The sequence below is a fragment of the Anarhichas minor genome, unplaced genomic scaffold (assembly GCF_050575085.1).
Source record: "Anarhichas minor isolate MPS153535 unplaced genomic scaffold, ASM5057508v1 ptg000011l, whole genome shotgun sequence".
Lineage (NCBI taxonomy): Eukaryota > Metazoa > Chordata > Actinopteri > Perciformes > Anarhichadidae > Anarhichas > Anarhichas minor.
The window spans coordinates 16,272,899-16,295,510 of NW_027466457.1; the positions used below are offsets into that span (position 1 = coordinate 16,272,899).

A 22,612-nucleotide genomic window follows, 5' to 3' on the forward strand; every position below is an offset into this window, starting at 1 on the left:
TACTCAAGTACAAGTACCTCAACATTTTACTTGAGTAAATGTACTGCAGATTATCATTTTCATACAATACATATAATCAATTTATAACACACCATACACTGTTATAGATTAAACTTCCCAACAGGGTTTAATGTAGTAAAGTGTAGCTCCACTTTGTGAAACAAGTGTCGTTTGAAGGTAGAAGAATGTCCGTATAGAGAGGCTAAGTCACGTGTCTGTGTCCCCCATTGGACTTTTGACTTGCAAAATTATATTTTAATTAACAAACATCATATGTGTAATTCATGGAATAACTCGAATGGGATCAAAAAATAATTCGTTTTTTGCCGTACATATTTATCCCAGAATAAGGTCCCACAGTGGTCCATAGAAGGGGGCGGGTTAGGACACAGGGCCTCAGAAAGGCTCTCTTTCTATAAAACGCATGGACCGGATCACAATCAGCTTTATTGGTCATGTGTGTGTGTGTGCGCATGCATGGAATGTGACTCCAGTTTTCACATTACTCTCAACGTACATACATAGAATATACAAACAAACAAGAAAAATGTAAAAGCAAAAGACAACAAAGTAGAACAGAGAAACTAAGCATAAACATTTAACTTCTATGTGCAATATAAATATATGTCTGTGTCTATGTCTGTGCAAATAACATTGGTTTTAGGCATTTGGACAAAAAGATGAATAATAGTTGAATTTATTAAATATAACTTTCCGGTTAACTGGATTCACCATCTTCCATTATTAGGAAATCAAGTTTCCTCTCTTCCCTCTCGTGGTATCGGTCCAGTCCAACAGTTTCAGTGTGATTATTTGATCATATCTGTCTCTGGGTGTTTAGTGTCTCAGTTCAGGATGGACAGGAAGCAATGCTGTGTGAAGCTGTCCGTCCAGCCGTCCAGAGGGCTCATGGACGAGAAGTTCATCGTCCTGGTCCAGAACGTCCTCCCTGGTTCCCAGCTGACCGTCTACGCCTTCTACCAGTGTGAAGGAGGACACAGCTGGGAGGCGTTCGCTCACTACACCGCCAACGCCGCCGGGACTGTGAACGGTACGCGGTTCAATAGCTAGACCGAGAAAATGAAACGGGAAATGTTTGCAAGCGTCGTAAAGTTTCATGCAGCAAAACGCAGTTTGTTATAAAATGATGCAACGGTTTGGACAGAATGAACATCGAGATGAGAAATATTTCTTCATGCCTTCTACTTCAGTGTCTGTACAAGGTTACCGTGTGTGTGTGTGTGTGTTAACAAACTGCAGTCTAAGCAGGTAACATGCAAAGCAGCTGATTGAATGAACAGTGAGTCAAAGCGAGTGGTGAAGGTGTATTTTAAACTTTTTTAATTAGATAAACTCTTAAGCGATGACAGGAAATGAGAGGAGAGAGAAAGATGAGGAATGATGTGCAACAAAGGTCTCTAGTCGTCTGCAGTAATGCACGGGTCAGGTTGCACAATACAAGTCAATATGCGCTAAGGCTGGAACTTATATAAAGGTGCTGTAATGCTGTTAGTAAGCTGGTATACCAAGCTGTACAATGAAGCAAAGACGGCAAGGAAGAAAAGAGGACGAAAAAATAAACAAATCCAAATGACATAAAACCAAAAAAGAAAAGAACAAATAAATAAATAAAACTCTGAGCTGACCGGTGTCCTGACCTGTCCCTGTTCTAACTTCTTTCTTGAGAAACTAGCAACAGTACGCTAGATTTCCTAAATTATCCAACCAAAAAACCTCAGCCCAATTCAATGTCAGTAGATCGCAGCACTAGCTCCAAAAGTTACTAAATCCAGCGATAAAAGTCGCAAAGTCAACACCGACAGCTCGTCCCTTCAGGCCTCCCTCCAAAGCCACTCCCCCAAATCTGTCATAATGAATGCAAACAATGAACATTGCTATATTTAGTACTCACATTTGTAAGCTAGCTTTTTTGTGTATTTGACTCATTGATTACTTTCGGGATGTAATGAGAATTCCATCAAAAATAAAAAAGTGTTTTTGAAGGAAAATCAACTGTATTTCCATCCTTATTGTCTTTTGGTTTCTCTCTCTTGCCTTGTCATGTCTCATGTGTTTGTTAACTTATCTTATTAGTAAACACCAAATTAATGCAATTATAAAGAGTATTATTAACTAAAAATAGCTAGACCGAGAAAATGAAACGGGAAATGTTTGCAAGCGTCGTAAAGTTTCATGCAGCAAAACGCAGTTTGTTATAAAATGATGCAACGGTTTGGACAGAATGAACATCGAGATGAGAAATATTTCTTCATGCCTTCTACTTCAGTGTCTGAGGATCCCAGTCTGGGCGGGACCTATTCTGGGGTTGAACCGATGGGTCTAATGTGGAGCTTCAGACCAGTTCCAGGCAGCAAACCTGGGCTCAGGTAGGCCAACAAGGATAGAGCTGTTCAGATGAAACCAATCAATACTGAACCAGTATCAGAGTCGACTCTTTCCCATCATCCCTCAGGATGAGGAAGATGAACGTCCAGACTCCCATGGAGGTCACAGTCTCAGTGTACCAGGGTCACCTGACTGAGGGCTTCGTGGACCAGGTGCCACTGGCCGGTGTGGTGGTGGAGCGCTGGTACATGGCGCCCGGCGTCCGCAGGATCCCGATTACAGAGGGCGGACTCACAGCGACCCTCTTCCTCCCCTCAGGTAGGACCAGAACAGAGTCTGGAGGAAGGTGTCCTCTGGGTGGAGCTCTGGTGTGACGTGGATGAACATTAACCATGAAAGTTAACCGAGTTCAGCTTTAGAGAAGAACATCACCAAAAAGAGTTCACACGATGATGATATTGTTTATTTCTGTTTTGTCTGGTCTGAAGGTCCGGGTCCGTTCCCCGGCCTCCTGGACCTGTGGGGGGGTGGAGGGAGGTTGGTGGAGTATCGAGCAGCGCTGCTGGCCTCCCACGGCATCGCCTCCCTGGCCCTCGACTACCTGACACCTAAAATCACCAAGGACACCGGGAAGATGGTGGACACCGAGTATTTTGAGGTAAAACTGACGTAAAACACGTTCATGCAGAACGTACAGACTTTGTTTCTATCGTCCTCACCGATTGCACACGCACGTCTCCTAACAGTGCAAATAGTGTTCGCCCATTCATCAACCTCAGGGTCACACAGGATCTTAAATACTGAGAACATGTCGGAGCAAGTGAAGAGACCCGATGAAATGAAATGTTATTCACACTTTCTCTCCACTGTTGCCCGTGATCATGAGGTGACACCTGCATCTCAGTGATCATTTATTTTAGATGTGAGACACACAGAGTCAGGTTCATGTTGAGCTATGTAGTTAGAAGTCTTTTCTGCACACACCAGGATGTGAATCTGTTATCTTTGTGTTTATATGTCAATAAACCATTCAAAACAGAACAAAGGTTCATTCACCTTTCACAGATCAGAGACGAGTGTTGAAACTAAAGATAACTGGAGGAAGTCGTAATGTTTGTCCCTTCATGTCCCGCAGGATTTTAGAAATACTGTGAAGAGACCTGAACCTGATTAACATTATAATTATTATTATTACAACATGTCCACTAAACACAGGGCCTGACCCTTGAAGTGGTGTGATATATTAATACATGTTCACTAGGTCGACACTTTGGCACCAGGCTTCGTTGGCTGGAGGAAGGAAAGGTTTGTGATTATTCCAAAAAAATCACAAATTATGAATTTGTCTCAGACGGCTCGACACCCTCTATCCTCAGACCCTCGGGTCAGATCAGCAACAACTCCAGAGACAAAAACGTTTCATAGAAAAAACAGATCAATCTGAGATAGAAATTCTCTCTTCAAGACCAGATGTGCGAATTCTGTTTTCAAATCGTAAATGAGACAAAGATCAGCCGACTGACAGTTTTCAAAGGAGTCAAAGGTCGCACCCAGATTACAGCAGCCTGTAAAGTACTGAGACATCATGAGAGCTGGTTTATGGAAACGTGTTGCCAATTAACAATATTATTTCAGGTTTACTTTCTAAAGCTTGGCAATAACAGCATAGATACGTTACACTTTCCGTTCGGTTCCATATGTGAAAATACTATAAATATAGCTTATACTTAAACTGATTTAGATTTTTAAAAATACATTTTGCTGCTCCTGCCACTGAACTATCCCTTTAAACATAGAGGTCAGATCTCATGTATGTGTACGATGATACTAATACTGTTTGTAAAACCAATCTACCAACGATGTGTGACACCTTTCTCTGACATGTTTCTCTGCTGCAGACGGCCTACAGAGTCCTGGAGCAGCATCCTCAGATCCTCGGCAGCAGGATCGGCATGTTGGGCCTTTCCTTCGGCACCAGTATCACCTTTAAATTGGCGGTTTACTCCCAAGTTGTGAAGGTAAGACGGCTATAACAGAGTTACTGTCGTCATCTCGACGCAGCTTAATGTCTCTCGTTGAAGCCATAGACTGCAGACATGTTCGGGGCTTCTGTTTTATGTAGTTATTCTGCTAATGCATGTATAGTCTCTATAGGTGATAAACCAGGTGTTTGTTTCTGCTGTAAAGTTTTGCATTTTAACTTGGAGGTCTATAAAGATCAACTCTCTTCAGGAGCCTCAAGTGACCATTTGACCTGTGTACTTTTTCTGTTCGGTGTCACTTTGTGGTGGAAGAAACTATTCAACAGTACCGAGTGAGTCCTCTGGTACTGAAATGAAGAAACATTGAGAAAAGAAGTTTGTCTTTAAAGTATTTATTCTCTGCGCAGAGAAGATTCAATCGTCGTACAGAATGCAATGCGGTCTGAAGGAGGAAGAACCCAGAGGGTTGGTTGTGTACGACTCATAAAGGGAGTTCATCACTAGGACATCTGGACAACAGGGACCAGTGGTTAACCACTGAATGGTCCACTGATGGTCCACTGATTGCATCCCCATTCGGCCCCTTATCGAAGCTGACATCATCGTGCCCCTGATTAAGACACACACCTAATATTACTCAACCTGAGAGGACCCTCACTGACCATGTCTGACATTCATTCACCTTACTAAAACAAAAAGGGCCAAAACACTGAGTGGTCACACAATAAAAACAGATAAGTCATAGTGGAAATGTGCTATCACACTTATTGGATGTTTCTTGTCCTTTATCATGAGTTCAGATATCAGGTTTCAGTCTCAGCTGATCGTGTGTGTGTGTGTGTGTGTGTGTGTGTGTGTGTGTGTGTGTGTGTGTGTGTGTGTGTGTGGTCTCCCAGCTCAGGTGTGCAGTGTGTATTAGTGGGAGTCATGTGCAGCCGATCGACGGATCTATGGAACAAATATTGGCTTTCCTTAACAAGTAAGTTGATCTGACTTCAGTTACTTTCAGAATGTTTTTGTTCATCAACTCAACTACTACAGATTGGTTAAATGTGCTGATGACTTTCCTGCTCCCCAGAGAATGAACCTTAGGATCCAATGACGCCGTGATCTTTCCTCTAGCGCCGCCCTCAGGACAAACTATCTATCCCTTCTGTCCTCTCAGAAATGGTGATAAGACTCGATTCAACGAGGAAAACCATGTGATCTGGCGAGATCTGCTGCTGCCCATCCCCACCGACCCCTCACTCAAAGTGGACGTGAGTACCACCAGACAGAACCTTTACTGCATTTGTTATTATTTATTTGTTGGTGTGAGTTTTGGCTTTATTTAATCATACAATATTTTCCAGCAAGAACTAAACCTTGAACGTTGCAACTACCACTTAATCACTCAACTACCGTACCAGCCCATAGTATCTTTTTGTTGCTTCTTACAACTAATCAGGTGGACAACTGTTTCATGTTGCCTCTCTGTGTGTCTTCTGAGTCGTATTTTGATTTTCAAGCTGATAAAAATAGGGAACATCTCCAAAATCAACAGATAAATGCCACTAATTCCACATGTGTTGGCAGGTGATGCAGAAAACATTTGTTGTGCAAGATTAAAAAGGTGTAATTAGACATTTTATAGAACAAAAGCTTTTTGCTCCTTTGAGTAATAGATTTCTGACAGTTGTCGTAGTTAATGGTGCTCAATACGAAATTCAGAACATATCTATTGCCTCCACGCCGCTCTCAACATGGCGATGGCTGAGCCAGCGGCTAACGGTGCTAACAACAACAACAACAACAACCGTTTTGGAGACGGAGCAGCAGCTTGGAGTATAAAAGAAACTCCTAAGAACTGAAGTATTTGTGAATGAATTCTAGTCCTGAGTAATATCTCCACAGGTGACCGCAGGGGATGAAAGTCTAAACTGGAGGTTTATGTATGAAAGCTGAAACGCTGCTGCTGTTTGTGTCTGAGCAGGTGGGACGTCTCCAGTGTCCTCTGCTGCTGGTTGTGGGTGAGGACGATCAGAACTGGCCCGCCTACGAGTCTGCAATGGACGTGAGTTTACTGACATGACGGCATATTATATATATGTGTATATGTATATGCATATACAAAGATGTATATATATGTGTGTATATATTTATATGTGTGTGTGTGTGTGTACATATATATATATATATATATATATATATATATATATATACATGTAGGTATGGATATATACAACGGCCAGGGAGTGCACATTTGTAAAAGAGGAAGACGGTTTAAATCATGAGAGAATCATGAGACGATCTTCTTCTACTTCCTGTTGTCCAGATGAAGGAGATGATGCAGCGGGCGGGGAACGAACACCTGCTGACTGTCCTGTCGTACCCGAACACCGGTCACCTGATCGAACCTCCGTTCACGCCGTTCGCCCGAGCCAGCAACTTCAAAACAGTCAGCCCCCCACTTCAGACAGGTAGGTGCACCTTCACGGGGTTCCTGCCGCTCCTTAAAGTGTCATGAAAGATCTTATTTGTAGTCATGGTTTGAAATCTTAGGTGATGTCTAGATTTCGATTGGTTCTCAACAGGCCTCCTGCTCTCACGAAGGTAACGGGATTAAAGAAGCACACGAAAGAGGACAGATAATGCTAAGCTAAAGACAGTTGTCCAGAGGGGTTCAGAGAAGAACACAAAGTTATTAATAATAAGTTAATACTGGAAAATTCCTAAAGAAATTTTGACAGTGTGGCTTCTACTGCCCGAAGAAATTGCAATATATACACACGCCAATGTTACCGGTAGTGTCATTCAGGTTCAATTGAGATAGCGCTACTCCCTTTTCTGCATTTTAGATTCATACTCTTGGATTGAATCTTGTATTTGTGGGGCTTTTAATTTGAAATGGGGGGGTGAGACAGGCAGACAGACAGTTAGAATCATGTTTCTACGTAAAAGTATGGCTAGTCAATATGGGCCCAAAGTTAAGTGTTTTTTTAGCTCTCTTCACGCCGGAACCCCATTCAAGTCAATGGGGCGATTTTTCTCAGTTTTTGGGGATTTTCGGGAAAACCGCTTGGCGAATCTCTCCGAAAAATAGATAGCACACTATTCCCGATCAGGCCGCACGTTTTGATGTATTTTTCACGCCGCTGTTGGCAACGCTGTGTGAGGAGAAGCGCGCCAAACTTTTTGGATAATAATCATTATTATTATTAAGCCCGATGGATAATATACAGTGTGCCACAAAGCCACACTGAATTAAGAATCTGGATGATGTGTTTTTTCATGCGGAGCCACAGCGGCCAATATGCGACATGAAGGAGAGGAGCTGACTTTTAGTTTAGAGACGGCTAAGCTGTAGATTTAGTGCACGGTTAAGGTGGATGAGCGGTAGACTCACAGTAAGGTGTATGTGTCTTAATGTGGAGCATGAATTAATACCGACTCTGTGAGAGCGAGATGACTTGAGTTTGGAGGTTGGACGGCTGTTTGAGTTGCCTGTTGTCTTTGCAGTAATGGTTCTGTGGGGCGGAGAGACGGTGGCACATTCTCGCGCTCAGGAAGACGCCTGGAGGAAGACGCTGGTCTTCCTGAGGGAGAATCTGTACGGCGGCTCAAACCCTGGTGCTACTTCATTATCCAACCTGTAACCAAGTCAACACCTGTTGGTTATAAAGTCTCTAACTGGGAAGAGCTACTTCAGGAGCCTCTGGTTCAGGAAGTAAACGTCTTGTTCATTTATCCTCGTAGATAATATTACGTAACTCACGTTTCATGCTTTGATTGACATGAGTCAGTACAAAAGATGAATAACTGGTAATAATATTAAAGTATAATTATTTATTTTCTAATTACAATGTGCTTTTATCATCATCACTTCATTCACTATTGCTTTGGTCCAAAGCGTCCAAAAACACTTTACTGTGATTACAATGATAGAAAACAGAGAAAACCATCAGGACCTCACACTGGAGAAGCCGACAGCAGAGAATTGTTGAGAGTTTTTGATCAATAAATGATCAAAACGTATTTACATTTTCTGAGGATCGATTCATAAAGACAGAGATCTGTTTTGTTTTTTTATCCTGCGTTCTGTCCTGATGTACCATCATTGCATTAATAATGTACAAAATGAATAAACATGCGTCTGTGAATCACTTGTCTACAGTTACAGATGCTCACACATTAAATTCCTCTGCAGAATTTTACTGCACTTCAAACTCACTAAAATATCATTTCTGCAAGAATTAGCTGAAGCGTATTATTAATATCATCACATTTCATATTATCTTCTCCCCCATGTGGATGTGATAATGTGGTCCGTGAGTGAGTGAGTTTGCACCTCTGTAAACCTCTACAGGTTTGACACTGTATTGCAAAACTATTTTAACCATTTCACACTTTATTAAAAAATTTCCTCAGATTAATCAAATTTCAATCAAAACACACAGGCGGCCTCAGTCCTGATGGAAACATGTGCCTCCCTCCTTTGTGTCTCTTTGTTGTGAATGAGACCCCCCCTCCCCCTCCTCCACCCCTAACCTCCACCAGCTCCCTTTCACCCCCCCCCCCCTCCCCCGTCATAATAAGAAGACAATGATGTGTGACACCCATGAATATTAAATGTGCAAATACATTTTAAAGCAGCTGAGCGTTTCAGTCCGCTTCCCCTTAACCAGTCACAGTGATTTAATGTGTGTGTGTGTGTGTGTGTGTGTGTGTGTGAGAGAGAGACAGCCGGGGAGGCGGCGAGGAGGCATGGCTCGCCAGCCGACCTTTGACCTCTTAACTGGTCTCCATATGTTTTTTTTCACATTTTATTTATTAGCACGTTTAGCGTCGTAGCGGCTGCTGCTAGCTGTTTTAAAGAAGAGCTCTGATCTACAGATGCTTATCTCTGATGTCAGTGGATCAGCAGATCTGGTCTCGAAAACAGTAAAATCTGTATGTATATGTATATATATGTATATATATATATACATATATATATGTATATACTAAAGAGCTGACTTTGGGCCATTTTATATTAAAACATAATCATTTTTTCTTTGACGGATGATTGATATGACTGTAGTTCTAATAGTTTATTTCTCTTCATCCAATACTGAAAGTTGAGCAGCGTTTGTCGTTCTGTGTATTAAAACAGCATCAGATCTTAATTAGAAGAACAAAATGAAAATCAGACTGCCAGGCTTATTTACAGCTGGTATTTTCACACAACAAAGCTTGTTTATTTTCTTGTTTATGGGTTCTCATTTTAATCTAAAATACAAAATCCCAACCTGTTTTGCATTGGAGGACGTCAACATAGTGAGGAAAACTCAGTAATAGTAATAAAGGTGTTAAAAAGGCCTTGAAATGGCAGATTGGATTTCCTAAAATGTGTGAGTGTTGCTTTAAGAAACTGAAACGCAGAGGTTCCACATGAATGTCAAGAACCGGTGGAACCAGAGGAACCCTGGAACCGGTTCCATGTTTCAGCTCCTTATGAAGTCAGAGGGGCCCCGAGGGACCGACGGACGACAACCAGCCGACGACACTTTGTTGTTGTGCACTCAGCTGGTTAACAGCAACCCCCCCTCACCTCCTCATTCTCTTCAGAGGTCAGAGGTCAGAGGGTGTGTGGGGTCTTCTGGAGACAGAGGACATTTCCACCAGCATCATGAAGTCAAACGTGTTTTCATCTGTTCAGATTTTATTCTTTTGTTTTCTGTTAATTACGGTGTCTAATATTGAGTATTCTTATTCCTTGAGTTCTTAATTAGTTTCATAACACACATTGGTTGATATCAGTCAAAAACACAAATTATCCTCAGAAATCATTAAAATGTCACTTTGTTAAAAAACAAAGTGACATTTTTTTGTTTTAGAGTTTTGATGAAAACAGGAAAACACACAATAATTTCCCCTCTCCGATAAACTACACATCAAATAAATCACAATATCTTCAGGATTGATAACTGTTTTTGTTTTTACAATACTTTATATTTATTAACGTCTCACTTCTATAACATTTCCGGTCTTAAGAAGAAAAGTATCGGAGCAGCAGAACCAGAGATACCCTCCTTAATCTCATCCCTTCTTCTTCACTGTCAAAACCTGGCGCCTACGTTTCCCATGATGCAACTCGTCCGCTCGACAGTTGGGAAGGAGGGAGCTTCCGGTCCGTTTAGCTGCTAGTGGCGATTAGCCTTTAGCTTAAATGAAAAAAAGAAGAATAAAAAGATAAACTCTTTTCTTTATTATTTTATTATTTTCAAACGTATGAACTGAATCACAATCTGCACCCTCACGGGTTCATTCTGTCCGCTGTCAAATCATCGAGTGTTTGAGTCTCTCGCAGACATTTTAAGCCCTTTAAGTCAACATTAGATGCAGACTTTACCCACAATTCATTGCAATGTGACGTTAAACACGTGGTAACCAGTGTTTAAAAAAAGGTAAACAAAGAGGACGACACGTGTGTTCAGCCTGTATTTAAATGTATAAAGTAACATTAAGGATTAAAGATGGAACAAAAAAAAACAACACATTATCAGAGCATATTTATTAATTAATTATCAAATATTCGATTTCGTTATTGAAGCTGTTTTGACAAAAAACAAGTAAATAGATGATCTGAAATGACCTCATCTTGTGAGGAAAGAGCGTGGAAGACGTTTAAATCAGGGAGGACAGAGTATCAAATAAATACACACTATTGTACATCAATGGTTCAGGGTTTGAGGCTTTACGGGGACGTTGGAACTGGGTCTTTCGGTGACTCGAAGGCGCCATCTTGTGCCCTGTCTTCTTATATAATAAAGTTTATGGTCGTGGACTTGTGATGTGGGAGGAGATAAGAGCTCCACACGCGAGGCTAAACTCCAGAGCAGAAGTAAAAGCTCTGAGAACACAGTTTCATTCACACAGATTCACTCACAGCTTTGACTCGGACGACAAAAACCCCGAAGACAACAGATCCGAGGTCAGTGGTTCATTCACGACGAGGCAATAATGCAGAGAGTTAATGAAATGAGATGTTTGACCTGTTGCATTCCAGTAGAAGCAACTTCTCTGTCTCTGTAACTGTTAAATGACGTTGAGAGAGTTCACTTTAATGCTAGCGGTAGAATGTAACTCATAATAATAATAATAATAATAATAACTTTATTCATATAGCACCTTTACAAAGTGCTTTCACAGACAAAGCAGCAAAAACAAGACAATAACAACAATAACAGAAAGCTCAGTGAGACAGTTTATACGATAAAAATTAACAAATAAATAAATAAAATAATTAATATATATATATATATATACAGTATATATATAGTAAAATAATTTAGTAAAATCAACAAATAAAACAGAAAAGCAACGACATCACATGAAAGCCAGTCTGTAAAAATGTGTTTAAGAAGTGAATACTACAAATGTGTACTTTGGCCCAGCGTACACCACTCCAAAAAACACGACTGCATCTCGTTGCCCTGTCCACCATGCTGCTGTGATCCTGTGCATTGCCCCACTGTGGGACTAATGAAGGATTATCTCATCTCATTTTACATGAGTACGTTTACATTCCACCACCGGTAAAGTTACAATAATGTTTGGACAATTTTGAAAATGAATTAGAAGTAATTAAGTAGTTACAATAGTTCATCATACTTTATAGGTTGATGTGTCTTCTGTATAAATAATCTGAACCTGTAAAAAAACAATGTAGCGAAGAAGAAGTATAAAGTAGACATACTCAAGTACAAGTACCTCAACATTTTACTTGAGTAAATGTACTGCAGATTATCATTTTCATACAATACATATAATCAATTTATAACACACCATACACTGTTATAGATTAAACTTCCCAACAGGGTTTAATGTAGTAAAGTGTAGCTCCACTTTGTGAAACAAGTGTCGTTTGAAGGTAGAAGAATGTCCGTATAGAGAGGCTAAGTCACGTGTCTGTGTCCCCCATTGGACTTTTGACTTGCAAAATTATATTTTAATTAACAAACATCATATGTGTAATTCATGGAATAACTCGAATGGGATCAAAAAATAATTCGTTTTTTGCCGTACATATTTATCCCAGAATAAGGTCCCACAGTGGTCCATAGAAGGGGGCGGGTTAGGACACAGGGCCTCAGAAAGGCTCTCTTTCTATAAAACGCATGGACCGGATCACAATCAGCTTTATTGGTCATGTGTGTGTGTGTGCGCATGCATGGAATGTGACTCCAGTTTTCACATTACTCTCAACGTACATACATAGAATATACAAACAAACAAGAAAAATGTAAAAGCAAAAGACAACAAAGTAGAACAGAGAAACTAAGCATAAACATTTAACTTCTATGTGCAATATAAATATATGTCTGTGTCTATGTCTGTGCAAATAACATTGGTTTTAGGCATTTGGACAAAAAGATGAATAATAGTTGAATTTATTAAATATAACTTTCCGGTTAACTGGATTCACCATCTTCCATTATTAGGAAATCAAGTTTCCTCTCTTCCCTCTCGTGGTATCGGTCCAGTCCAACAGTTTCAGTGTGATTATTTGATCATATCTGTCTCTGGGTGTTTAGTGTCTCAGTTCAGGATGGACAGGAAGCAATGCTGTGTGAAGCTGTCCGTCCAGCCGTCCAGAGGGCTCATGGACGAGAAGTTCATCGTCCTGGTCCAGAACGTCCTCCCTGGTTCCCAGCTGACCGTCTACGCCTTCTACCAGTGTGAAGGAGGACACAGCTGGGAGGCGTTCGCTCACTACACCGCCAACGCCGCCGGGACTGTGAACGGTACGCGGTTCAATAGCTAGACCGAGAAAATGAAACGGGAAATGTTTGCAAGCGTCGTAAAGTTTCATGCAGCAAAACGCAGTTTGTTATAAAATGATGCAACGGTTTGGACAGAATGAACATCGAGATGAGAAATATTTCTTCATGCCTTCTACTTCAGTGTCTGAGGATCCCAGTCTGGGCGGGACCTATTCTGGGGTTGAACCGATGGGTCTAATGTGGAGCTTCAGACCAGTTCCAGGCAGCAAACCTGGGCTCAGGTAGGCCAACAAGGATAGAGCTGTTCAGATGAAACCAATCAATACTGAACCAGTATCAGAGTCGACTCTTTCCCATCATCCCTCAGGATGAGGAAGATGAACGTCCAGACTCCCATGGAGGTCACAGTCTCAGTGTACCAGGGTCACCTGACTGAGGGCTTCGTGGACCAGGTGCCACTGGCCGGTGTGGTGGTGGAGCGCTGGTACATGGCGCCCGGCGTCCGCAGGATCCCGATTACAGAGGGCGGACTCACAGCGACCCTCTTCCTCCCCTCAGGTAGGACCAGAACAGAGTCTGGAGGAAGGTGTCCTCTGGGTGGAGCTCTGGTGTGACGTGGATGAACATTAACCATGAAAGTTAACCGAGTTCAGCTTTAGAGAAGAACATCACCAAAAAGAGTTCACACGATGATGATATTGTTTATTTCTGTTTTGTCTGGTCTGAAGGTCCGGGTCCGTTCCCCGGCCTCCTGGACCTGTGGGGGGGTGGAGGGAGGTTGGTGGAGTATCGAGCAGCGCTGCTGGCCTCCCACGGCATCGCCTCCCTGGCCCTCGACTACCTGACACCTAAAATCACCAAGGACACCGGGAAGATGGTGGACACCGAGTATTTTGAGGTAAAACTGACGTAAAACACGTTCATGCAGAACGTACAGACTTTGTTTCTATCGTCCTCACCGATTGCACACGCACGTCTCCTAACAGTGCAAATAGTGTTCGCCCATTCATCAACCTCAGGGTCACACAGGATCTTAAATACTGAGAACATGTCGGAGCAAGTGAAGAGACCCGATGAAATGAAATGTTATTCACACTTTCTCTCCTGTGCTGTTGTATTTGGTGTCACTGCACAGTGGTGTAGCTGGTCAGTGTTCTCCACTCCACCAGGAATTAAATGTTAGGGAAGGGTTTTGTTGAATCGTTTTTTTTTTTATCATTCATTTATATATTTCTTTAAAAAGATCGGAGGCAAACCAGTTTGGGCTCTGCGCTCGCACATTGCCGCTTGAGCACCGCGTGTGAACTTTTCTAAAGACGTGAGCCAAGAGGCATGTCGGTGTATCGCACAGAAATTCTGAGTGAGAGTCCCAAAGCTGCACGAGGGACAGAGCGATATGCGTCCTTTATTAGAGTGTAGCAGTGGTCCAGTGTGTTTCTGTCCCTGGTGCAGTTCTTTGCTGAGGTTTGCTCTGTTGAAGTCCCCAAGAACAATGAGCAGGGAGTCTGGGTGTTTGTGCTCCATGTTGGTGATCTGCTCAGCCAGGTGTTGGAGCGCCTCACTCACACAGGCCTGGGGTGGGATGTAAACACCGACCAGAACGAGTGAGGAGTACTCCCGTGACATCTGTACACCAACCTTCGTTAGAAGCAGATTTCGGGAGGCAGAATCTGCTTCTATGCCACCTGCGCTCAGCTTTCCGACACTCTCGTTTCTCTATTTTGACCAGCGTAGCATTTCTCCAAGGAGATCTTTTCTTACCCGAGACAACCTTCACTTTAGTGGGTGCAATGGCATCAATAATATTTTTAACTTTAGAATTGAAGCCATCTACAAGCTCATTGACTGAGATGCAAGAGAGGGCTGGTGTGGAGGAGAACTTCTGAATAAATAGTTCACTGGTGTTTTCAGAGATGTAACGCTTTGTCACAACCTTGGTTTGGACATTTGTGTGCAAGGAGACTGCACTCTCAAAGAAAACACAGAAATGATCAGAAAGTGCAACATCAGTCACAGCGACCTTGGAAATGTTTACGCCTTTGGTGATGATTAGGTCCAGAGTGTGCCCCCTGTTGTGTGTGGATCCTGTCACATGCTGAGTCAGATCATAGTTATCAAGGACACCACATAGTTCTATAGACCCTCTGTCCTGGGGATTATCAACATGGATATTAAAATCGCCAACAATAACAACACAGTCAAAATCAATACAGATTATAGACAGCAGTTCAGTAAACTCATCAAAGAAGGTTGCGCAGTATTTAGGCGGTCTGTAAATGTTTAGGAATAAAGCTAGAGTGGAATTCAGAGCCACATATTCAAAAGAACTAAAATGACCAAAGGACATCTGCTTTATGAAGAGAATCATTAAATAAAATAGCAACTCCACTTCCTTTCTTATGCGCTCTTGTTTCACTCATGAAACTGAAGTTGTGAGGTGTTGATTCAATAAGAACAGCTGCACTGTTATCTTGATTTAACCATGTTTCAGTTAGAAACAAAATATCTAGTTTGTGCCTAACAATAAAATCATTGATTAAAAATGTTTTTCCTGACAGAGACCTGACATTTAATAAAGCTAAGTTTAATGTGCTTAAACTGATTTAGATTTTTAAAATACATTTTGCTGCTCCTGCCACTGAACTATCCCTTTAAACATAGAGGTCAGATCTCATGTATGTGTACGATGATACTAATACTGTTTGTAAAACCAATCTACCAACGATGTGTGACACCTTTCTCTGACATGTTTCTCTGCTGCAGACGGCCTACAGAGTCCTGGAGCAGCATCCTCAGATCCTCAGCAGCAGGATCGGCATGTTGGGCCTTTCCTTCGGCACCAGTATCACCTTTAAATTGGCGGTTTACTCCCAAGTTGTGAAGGTAAGACGGCTATAACAGAGTTACTGTCGTCATCTCGACGCAGCTTAATGTCTCTCGTTGAAGCCATAGACTGCAGACATGTTCGGGGCTTCTGTTTTATGTAGTTATTCTGCTAATGCATGTATAGTCTCTATAGGTGATAAACCAGGTGTTTGTTTCTGCTGTAAAGTTTTGCATTTTAACTTGGAGGTCTATAAAGATCAACTCTCTTCAGGAGCCTCAAGTGACCATTTGACCTGTGTACTTTTTCTGTTCGGTGTCACTTTGTGGTGGAAGAAACTATTCAACAGTACCGAGTGAGTCCTCTGGTACTGAAATGAAGAAACATTGAGAAAAGAAGTTTGTCTTTAAAGTATTTATTCTCTGCGCAGAGAAGATTCAATCGTCGTACAGAATGCAATGCGGTCTGAAGGAGGAAGAACCTAGAGGGTTGGTTGTGTACGACTCATAAAGGGAGTTCATCACTAGGACATCTGGACAACAGGGACCAGTGGTTAACCACTGAATGGTCCACTGATGGTCCACTGATTGCATCCCCATTCGGCCCCTTATCGAAGCTGACATCATCGTGCCCCTGATTAAGACACACACCTAATATTACTCAACCTGAGAGGACCCTCACTGACCATGTCTGACATTCATTCACCTTACTAAAACAAAAAGGGCCAAAACACTGAGTGGTCACACAATAAAAACAGATAAGTCATAGTGGAAATGTGCTATCACACTTATTGGATGTTTCTTGTCCTTTATCATGAGTTCAGATATCAGGTTTCAGTCTCAGCTGATCGTGTGTGTGTGTGTGTGTGTGTGTGTGTGTGTGTGTGTGTGTGTGTGTGTGTGTGTGTGTGTGTGTGTGGTCTCCCAGCTCAGGTGTGCAGTGTGTATTAGTGGGAGTCATGTGCAGCCGATCGACGGATCTATGGAACAAATATTGGCTTTCCTTAACAAGTAAGTTGATCTGACTTCAGTTACTTTCAGAATGTTTTTGTTCATCAACTCAACTACTACAGATTGGTTAAATGTGCTGATGACTTTCCTGCTCCCCAGAGAATGAACCTTAGGTTCCAATGACGCCGTGATCTTTCCTCTAGCGCCGCCCTCAGGACAAACTATCTATCCCTTCTGTCCTCTCAGAAATGGTGATAAGACTCGATTCAACGAGGAAAACCATGTGATCTGTCGAGATCTGCTGCTGCCCATCCCCACCGACCTCTCACTCAAAGTGGACGTGAGTACCACCAGACAGAACCTTTACTGCATTTGTTATTACTTATTTGTTAGTGTGAGTTTTGGCTTTATTTAGTCGTACAATATTTTCCAGCAAGAACTAAACCATGAACGTTGCAACTACCACTTAATCACTCAACTACCGTACCAGCCCATAGTATCTTTTTGTTGCTTCTTACAACTAATCAGGTGGACAACTGTTTCATGTTACCTCTCTGTGTGTCTTCTGTGGAGGAACATTTCTAGGTTAATCGGGAGGAGAGAGTTTGTGTTCTCAAATCAATAATGAAGTCATCAGAAGATTCAAAGTTGTCTTTTTCCGTTTATTCTCTTGCAAGAGGGAAGAAAGCACAGCAACTACGTATTCAGTAGACTGCGTGAATGCTTCTTCGACGAAATGCAATATTCAACATCATTTATGCATACAAAGGTTCACGCCTTTACAACTTCAGATAATGCGTCCAAAGGGGAGTAAAAGTATTTCAGACACAGGCCGTTTGTCTCTGCATCATTCAGTTCTGGAGTCAAGGCTGTGTCTCTGTCTTACCAACAAAGAAACAGTGTCTCTTCACTTCTCACCCTGTGGGAAAAGATAACAAGACACCTGGATACAAAACTAATTAAAATCATCTCCTGACTTCCTCACATCCAGTAGTACATTCTTTAAACATTTCACATGATACTATAACATAACCTAACTTATATACGTGGTCAAGATATCTGTATTACGATCTATACTATAACATAATTTCCCATTACATTCCACTCTTTTGATTATACAGTAATCACACAATATTGCAAAAATATGTTCCAAGGACAGTCCAATAACAACAGAAGCATTACTCCAAAATATGATTTTAAAATACATCATCATGTGAGATATCTGAAGAAAAGCCGTTTTTGTGAGATAAAGGATCTCTGTAATGTAGCAAGCAATAGTTAATATTAAAAGAAATTAAAATATTGAATAATAATAAAACAAAGAAATGCGAATGGGAAGCGCCCTCGATGGTAATGGTCTGTTACTCTGCGATGTCCTCCTGGTGCTTCTCTGCGCGACTGAGGACAACACAGAACTAGTCTGTCGGAAGCCTCAGCTCCCACGGAGGTGACACAGAAAACTTTTCTGCGCGTCACTTGTCGCACCCTTGATGGTGACGCAGCTAAGGCTGTCCGTCACTTGTTGTAGGTGATGGCTCACATGATGAAGGGGTTGAACTCGTCTCCGCCGGTGAAGGGACCCTTCTGCAGTGTGTCGCGTGCATCCAGGTTGCCCTCTCTGCCCCCGTCACAGCCGTGTGGGTGATGAGTAGTATCTGGAATGGACCTTGGCACCGCTTGGCTGTCCAGCTCCCCGTCCTTCACCACCACGAATTCACCAGGCTGCAGTTTGTGTCAAGTCAGTAGGTTCAGTATGTTCAGTGTCAGTAGGGTCAGTGTGTCAGTAGGTCAGTAGGGTCAGTGTGTCAGTAGGTCAGTAGGGTCAGTGTGTCAGTAGGTCAGTAGGGTCAGTGTGTCAGTAGGTCAGTAGGGTCAGTGTGTCAGTAGGTCAGTAGGGTCAGTGTGTCAGTAGGGTCAGTGTCTCAGTAGGTCAGTAGGGTCAGTTACAGTTAAACCCGATGCCCCTTGAGAATACACATATCTACTGCTAATTTTTTGATTTGGGAAATATAAACGAGTAGCCCCAGAGTCTACAAGAAAAGATACATTTTACCGTTTACTTTGAATGAGTTGTCAGAGAATTTCGCATAAGTGTGTGTTGGGTGTTTGTGGTGTGTTCTGTTGTTCAATGTGAGCAATGATGTCAGTGAGAGCATGTGTGTGTGTGTGTGTGTGTGCGTGCGTGGGAGGAAGCAGATTCTTCGTTGCGAGCAGATGTGTGTGTGTGTGTGTGTATGTGTGTGTGTGTTTCACTTCCCGTATCCGGCTGAATCGTAGGAGCAGAAGTCATCTTCCCTCCACACGCACCGCCTCCCTCCCCCACATCACGTCAGTCTGAAGTGCCGAATTGGTGCAGAACCTCCCTTTCTTCTTCTCTGTTGTCACGTGGTTGGCCTCTTGATTGCCAACCTCCTCTCTGGTTGGGGGGAGGGGGAGGGGGAGGGGGTGAGGGCAATCCCTGCGCCAGTGTCCTGATTCGCCACAGCGGAAACACACTTGATTTCCTGTAGGCGGGTCTCGTTGAGCTCCTCCACTGCTGTTGAAAGATGTTCTGCCACGTCCCATTCCTCGTCCGCGACCCAGATGTTGGCCGCTCCAGTTGCTGCTTCGTCGGAATGTTCCTCTCTGACTTGCCGCTGCGTGGTTTTGCATTGAAAGCTGTGATACGGCTTGGAGCATAGAGAGTTGTTGTTGTGTGTACAGACGAGTGTCGCTGTCGGTCAGTGGACCTGTTGGTGGCTTTGAGGTGACAGCCAGAGTTGGTTCTGCTGGTGGGTTGTATGATTGTGGTGTTGGTGGAGATTGGGGTCTGCATGTGTCGAGAAGAGGACTCCCAGCTCCCGCCAAACTCAGACACATGGGAGAAGAAACAAAAGGGTTATTGGGATTTTGTCCCCTGTTTGGATCAGTATCATGTTGCTTTTTATCAGTCACTTCTTCTTTCACATGTTTCTGCAATTTTTTTCTTTCCCGATATTCACATTCTGTTTCCCATTGAACCAGACATTTCAGGTTTAGTAAGTTGCTTCTTACTGAAAGAGCCGTTTTTTGGAAAACCAAACTCCTTTGTACACATAGATAACAGTTCCACAGAACTTTCACCATATTTCTCCCTCATAACGTTCACTATGGGGCCCGAGGGACCCTCGTCTTTACCCTTTGTTCCACTCATTCTTTAATGCGTGGTAAGTACTTATTTTATGTCAAATAGTCGTCACTGTAAGTCTTAAGATTTATTAATTCACACTTAAATTCACACGTTCAAGCATGACGTGGTCTTATCAGAAATGGTCTTATTTCTATTTTATCCAAATGCAATCGTTATATCATATTATCACTCCTGTCTTCGTTAGCAAAGACTCATAATGACGTTATAAACAGAAATATGTTGTTCTAAATTGTCATGACCTTAATCAAATAAAACCCATAAAAGTAGAAAAAGACAAATTATCATACAACAAGACCATATTATTAAACACCTTGTTTTTAGTGTTTTATTTTGTCGTACTATTGAACGTAATTGTGGAGTGACCTCTGATAGATTTACTCCTTCTCTTAAGAATTAAATTTGGAATTTCAACTCCTCACCCGATATGAAGAAATTAGTTCTTTGTCCGGAACATAATTTCCCATTACACTTCTGAGTCGTATTTTGATTTTCAAGCTGATAAAAATAGGGAACATCTCCAAAATCAACAGATAAATGCCACTAATTCCACATGTGTTGGCAGGTGATGCAGAAAACATTTGTTGTGCAAGATTAAAAAGGTGTAATTAGACATTTTATAGAACAAAAGCTTTTTGCTCCTTTGAGTAATAGATTTCTGACAGTTGTCGTAGTTAATGGTGCTCAATACGAAATTCAGAACATATCTATTGCCTCCACGCCGCTCTCAACATGGCGATGGCTGAGCCAGCGGCTAACGGTGCTAACAACAACAACAACAACAACCGTTTTGGAGACGGAGCAGCAGCTTGGAGTATAAAAGAAACTCCTAAGAACTGAAGTATTTGTGAATGAATTCTAGTCCTGAGTAATATCTCCACAGGTGACCGCAGGGGATGAAAGTCTAAACTGGAGGTTTATGTATGAAAGCTGAAACGCTGCTGCTGTTTGTGTCTGAGCAGGTGGGACGTCTCCAGTGTCCTCTGCTGCTGGTTGTGGGTGAGGACGATCAGAACTGGCCCGCCTACGAGTCTGCAATGGACGTGAGTTTACTGACATGACGGCATATTATATATATGTGTATATGTATATGCATATACAAAGATGTATATATATGTGTGTATATATTTATATGTGTGTGTGTGTGTGTACATATATATATATATATATATATATATATATATATATATATACATGTAGGTATGGATATATACAACGGCCAGGGAGTGCACATTTGTAAAAGAGGAAGACGGTTTAAATCATGAGAGAATCATGAGACGATCTTCTTCTACTTCCTGTTGTCCAGATGAAGGAGATGATGCAGCGGGCGGGGAACGAACACCTGCTGACTGTCCTGTCGTACCCGAACACCGGTCACCTGATCGAACCTCCGTTCACGCCGTTCGCCCGAGCCAGCAACTTCAAAACAGTCACCCCCCAACTTCAGACAGGTAGGTGCACCTTCACGGGGTTCCTGCCGCTCCTTAAAGTGTCATGAAAGATCTTATTTGTAGTCATGGTCTAGATTTCGATTGGTTCTCAACAGGCCTCCTGCTCTCACGAAGGTAACGGGATTAAAGAAGCACACGAAAGAGGACAGATAATGCTAAGCTAAAGACAGTTGTCCAGAGGGGTTCAGAGAAGAACACAAAGTTATTAATAATAAGTTAATATTAAGAATCTGGATGATGTGTTTTTTCATGCGGAGCCACAGCGGCCAATATGCGACATGAAGGAGAGGAGCTGACTTTTAGTTTAGAGACGGCTAAGCTGTAGATTTAGTGCACGGTTAAGGTGGATGAGCGGTAGACTCACAGTAAGGTGTATGTGTCTTAATGTGGAGCATGAATTAATACCGACTCTGTGAGAGCGAGATGACTTGAGTTTGGAGGTTGGACGGCTGTTTGAGTTGCCTGTTGTCTTTGCAGTAATGGTTCTGTGGGGCGGAGAGACGGTGGCACATTCTCGCGCTCAGGAAGACGCCTGGAGGAAGACGCTGGTCTTCCTGAGGGAGAATCTGTACGGCGGCTCAAACCCTGGTGCTACTTCATTATCCAACCTGTAACCAAGTCAACACCTGTTGGTTATAAAGTCTCTAACTGGGAAGAGCTACTTCAGGAGCCTCTGGTTCAGGAAGTAAACGTCTTGTTCATTTATCCTCGTAGATAATATTACGTAACTCACGTTTCATGCTTTGATTGACATGAGTCAGTACAAAAGATGAATAACTGGTAATAATATTAAAGTATAATTATTTATTTTCTAATTACAATGTGCTTTTATCATCATCACTTCATTCACTATTGCTTTGGTCCAAAGCGTCCAAAAACACTTTACTGTGATTACAATGATAGAAAACAGAGAAAACCATCAGGACCTCACACTGGAGAAGCCGACAGCAGAGAATTGTTGAGAGTTTTTGATCAATAAATGATCAAAACGTATTTACATTTTCTGAGGATCGATTCATAAAGACAGAGATCTGTTTTGTTTTTTTATCCTGCGTTCTGTCCTGATGTACCATCATTGCATTAATAATGTACAAAATGAATAAACATGCGTCTGTGAATCACTTGTCTACAGTTACAGATGCTCACACA

At 42.1% G+C, this 22,612-nt stretch overlaps 1 protein-coding gene across 1 annotated transcript; it reads left to right on the forward strand.

Moving 5' to 3' along the window:
- Positions 1-2,292: 2,292 nt before the first annotated feature.
- Positions 2,293-22,581, forward strand: LOC142947931 (uncharacterized). The gene is made up of 20 exons (XM_076089803.1): positions 2,293-2,387; positions 2,474-2,664; positions 2,835-3,004; positions 4,245-4,364; positions 5,225-5,307; positions 5,494-5,587; positions 6,301-6,381; positions 6,643-6,787; positions 7,827-7,959; positions 11,226-11,287; positions 12,734-13,093; positions 13,254-13,353; positions 13,440-13,630; positions 13,801-13,970; positions 15,836-15,955; positions 16,824-16,906; positions 17,093-17,186; positions 20,975-21,055; positions 21,319-21,463; positions 21,941-22,581. Exons 1-20 carry the CDS (start codon positions 2,335-2,337, stop codon positions 22,075-22,077), a joined length of 2,613 nt encoding a protein of 870 aa, XP_075945918.1. The 5' UTR covers positions 2,293-2,334; the 3' UTR covers positions 22,078-22,581.
- Positions 22,582-22,612: the final 31 nt, after the last annotated feature.

What these genes read in the sequence shown, in the direction of transcription:
- LOC142947931 (XM_076089803.1), top strand. Translation starts at nt 2,335, where the DNA reads ATGGGTCTAATGTGGAGCTTCAGACCAGTTCCAGGCAGCAAACCTGGG. An exon ending in GGCAGCAAACCTGGGCTCAG is followed by an intron (nt 2,388 to 2,473) that starts GTAGGCCAACAA and finishes ATCATCCCTCAG; the next exon opens with GATGAGGAAGATGAACGTCC. An exon ending in TGGACACCGAGTATTTTGAG is followed by an intron (nt 13,971 to 15,835) that starts GTAAAACTGACG and finishes TCTCTGCTGCAG; the next exon opens with ACGGCCTACAGAGTCCTGGA.